Raw genomic sequence first — 3,818 nt, 5'->3', positions numbered from 1 at the left:
AAAGTTGACTTTATAGATCAGTTAAAGATCTGAAGAGTCCAATAACATAGCTCCAGCTTTAGAGATGCTCTGACTGGTTCACAATAATACCCTTCTTACATGCCTAATACTGAGGGGGGGGGGGAAGCACATACAATCTTTAAGAATACATTTGAGGCATCAGATGAGCTCCACTTCAAAAATTTCTATGACCCTTGTATTGTTCCATCCTAAGGTAATCAAGGGTTGTTCTTTGGAAAAAGTGACGGCTCACTCTACCTCCCTGCGTGAAATGGAGTTCAAACTTCACTCTCATGTGACTCACTCTGTTATCTCTGGGGCTGGGGCTGGGCATATAAAGAACCAGATCAGTATCCCGACCACAGCTCAATTCTTGTTCATCTGCTCTCAGCCTCTAGCTCAACCCACCATCATGTGCACAGGGAAATGCTCAAAATTTATTGGGATTTCATTGTTCCCCTTGGCTGCCATCTCTATTGTCTGCAATGTGATCCAGTTCTTTCCGGGATGGAAGACTGAACCAGTGACAAAACCATCAGAACAGATGACTCCAGAAGTTATTTACCTTGGAGGGATTATCGGAGGAGGAATACTGGTAAGATTATCAGCCTGACTAAAGGGTTTTCTTCAAAATCAAGTGCTCTACCTCTGCACAAACCCATAATCAATGTGTTCTGATCCCAGGTCCTCATTCCAGCGATCCATATCCAAGCCACCGGTCGAGAGGGCTGCTGCAATAATCGATGTGGGGTGAGTCTACTATTCATATGCTATTGTTCCAATACAGTGTTAATCTCAACGGAGAGGCAAACAAGGCAACAGCCGTTAGGGCATATAGACTAGAAAGCAATACTGAGCATAGAAAGTTTGACCTGTCCACCATTAATGTCTAGTCCATGACTTAGGGTGGGAGAAGTTTAGCATTTTTGGGTTCTCGAAAGCTTGCCCATATAAAGCTCTATTAGAGTTTAGTCCTAAACTGGTGCACACCCAGAGGAAAATAGTTCCTCCTTCCTTCGGCTTATACCAATATGATCGACCACCCATCCTAGCAGAAGAGAAGTCTTAATCTGCTGAAATTAAAACTTGACTGGTTTGCTCAAATTTGGCCAAAAAAAATGTGCTTTATGCAAATACGAATTTGCCATTTAAAGACGATTATTATGCTCTGAGGTTTCTCCAGAACACATGGTTTAAAAAAAATGAAATCTGAATTTCTTCAGATTTGCTTTGCTTTAGGGCTTCTCTGTTGCCCTCACCAGTCCAACCACACGGCTTCCTGCAGCTCCAGTCACTCTTCGTGTTTTTTCGGCACCTCTGGCATTGATTAGGCAATATAATGAGGCCAAATGGAAACTGAAGAGCTCTAATGAGTGACCGGAGCAGGAGAAGAGCTGAGCTGAGGTAGGTCAGGGGAGGGATAGATGACTATTCATATTTTGAACTCCTTCAAGGACATAAATCCAATTGAAGATTCTGGCAAATCTGAATTTGGCTTCTAATCAATTCACTCATCCCTAAATTAGACTCATTGCTTGTACGTCCCATTTACTCTTCCCAACTCTTCTGTTACCAGTGACCACCCCTTAAACGTGGGAAATTTGTCCTGTTTAGGTTTATATCATCCATTGAGAAGGGAAGGAAGATCGAACTCTCGAATGCTGCTCAAAAGAGCTCTGAAGGCAGTTTCTTCAGTAACATGGCCCTTTCTTGGTTGGTGAAGGTTGACTTTGATTATACGTATGGCTTGAAACAATCTCATGAAATTTTTCACTTCCCTCCCACAGATGTTCCTGTCAATCATCTTTGCCGCCGTTGGAGTTGTTGGATCTCTGTACGGCTTTGTGATATCTTTGGTAGGAATGGTGAAAGGACCTCAGTGCCGCTATATAGGTCTCGATGGTCTCAAATGGGGGCGACCATTTTACACGGAACTTGAAAACTTCAGGTAAGTAAGAATTACCCATCCTGACATATTCTTCACATTACATTTAAAAAAAAAAATACTACTAGAGGTTATCACATTGCACGTTCTGCCATGTAGAATGACCTCTTCCCACTGTATACTGGGGACCTCAGGACTGAATGCATATTTTTTCCAATTGTCTCTACAGTAAGGACAACTACCTATTCAATCAGGACTTGTGGGATATCTGCTTGAATCCCAAAGATGTGGTTGTGTTCAACGTCATCCTCTTCTCTATGGTCATTGCCTCAACGGCTATCTCTCTGATTCTGTGCGGCGTCCAGATGATCAATGGCCTCTCTGGCTGCCTCTTTGGAACCTGCCGAAACAAGGATTAAAAGGTGTGCAGACTTACCTGTAGGCCAAATACTGATGCTTACACTGCTTTAAGGATGACAAGTCACTAGATGAAAAGTAGCCAGTTTTTGCTCTTCTTTTATTGTCGCTGTTTCGCTGAGTATTCTGCTTTTTTTCTTTTTTTTAATCCCCTATATTGTTCCAGAAATATCGGACTTTTTATGTAGTGCAAATTTCCGTGGTCTTCACAAGGAGGCGTGACTCACAGATCCACTGTGGGCGTGTCTTAGACTGCTCTGCATTATTACCCTGCAAGCCACGCCCCCAAAGACCGTAAAAATAAGCTCTAAATAAAAAGGCTCATATCTCTGGAAAAGCTTGACAGATTTTAAAAAGGAAAAAAGCGGAATACTCAAGGGAGCATGGGAAATAAGATAAGGGCAAAAACTGATAACTTTTAACCCGGTGACAGGTCTCTTTAAGAGATGGGTGATAATACAAAAATCTTTTTACAACTGCATAAAAATGCTTGGCATGGAGATAACGCTAATTAATTATTATATTCAGGTAAGGTACATGGTGGCATTAATACCGCAGCCCTGAATATGCAAGTGGGCGTAGGAGCAATATCATTTACTGCTTTACTGATTAGATTTATATTGCAAACTGCTGACCAAGGCCCGTGAATTACAGATCTCATGGTTGGCACTGCCGCCTTGTTGCAGCAAGGTCATGGGTTTGAATCCTGGGAGAGGCTGTTTGTTATAATTATTTATCTACTGTCACGGATTTATTTTATTCATGTATTTTATTTTTCATTTACAGTTTCACTCATTGCACCCCCTATCAAGCTACGTAAAGATGAACTGTATCATTGAGGGCTAGTTCCTTTGAGCGCCCCTGCCTTGCGCACTTAATTACCCCTTCATCATCATTGACGGCAGACAGCGTGAACTCCAAGTGACAGTATGAAGGGTATCCCGACCCCGGCCCTGAATGTCCCATCGTGCGACGTGTATATAGCTGTTATATTTTTCCATATAATTTATATTGTAAACTTGTGATTAAATGGAGATTTTGCTGTAGCACCTTCCGTCTGTCCGTTTAAAAAAAAATATTTTTTTAACATCTACTTTTATTGTATTTTATGTACTTTTATTTTGGAGAGTAGGGAGTTGGCAGATATCTTGGGCCCAACTGGGTCCTTAAACGCCTATATGTAACCATCAAGAAATCCCTCTTCACTGTTTATCCAGACACAACGCCTTACATACAATTGTTGCTGTGCCTGGTACTGTAGCTATAACTCATTAACTTTAGATGAGACAAAGCTACAGAACCAAGCGCAGCCACAAATATATGTTTGGCAACAAACCTCGGAAAAGTTGAAGTAGGATTCACCCCAAGGCATAAGGTGACCCCTGGTTCCACTGGTTATAGTCATTTATTAATAACTAGATTGTGGCCCGATTCTAACGCATCGGGTATTCTAGAATATGCATGTCCCCGTAGTATATGGACAATGATGATTCCAGAATTCGCGGCAGACTGTGCC

General features: G+C 41.8%; 1 protein-coding gene across 1 annotated transcript; it reads left to right on the top strand.

Annotated features, from left to right (window-relative positions):
- Positions 1–256: 256 nt before the first annotated feature.
- LOC138677327 (transmembrane 4 L6 family member 5-like) lies at positions 257–3,348 on the top strand. The gene is made up of 5 exons (XM_069767378.1): positions 257–595; positions 685–750; positions 1,788–1,948; positions 2,115–2,307; positions 3,089–3,348. The coding sequence occupies exons 1-4, from the start codon at positions 272–274 to the stop codon at positions 2,302–2,304; spliced, it is 741 nt and encodes a 246-aa protein (XP_069623479.1). The 5' UTR covers positions 257–271; the 3' UTR covers positions 2,305–2,307; positions 3,089–3,348.
- The last annotated feature ends 470 nt before the right edge of the window (positions 3,349–3,818 follow it).

Source organism: Ranitomeya imitator, chromosome 4, assembly GCF_032444005.1.
Source record: "Ranitomeya imitator isolate aRanImi1 chromosome 4, aRanImi1.pri, whole genome shotgun sequence".
Lineage (NCBI taxonomy): Eukaryota > Metazoa > Chordata > Amphibia > Anura > Dendrobatidae > Ranitomeya > Ranitomeya imitator.
This window is presented reverse-complemented; position numbering and strand designations above follow the sequence as displayed.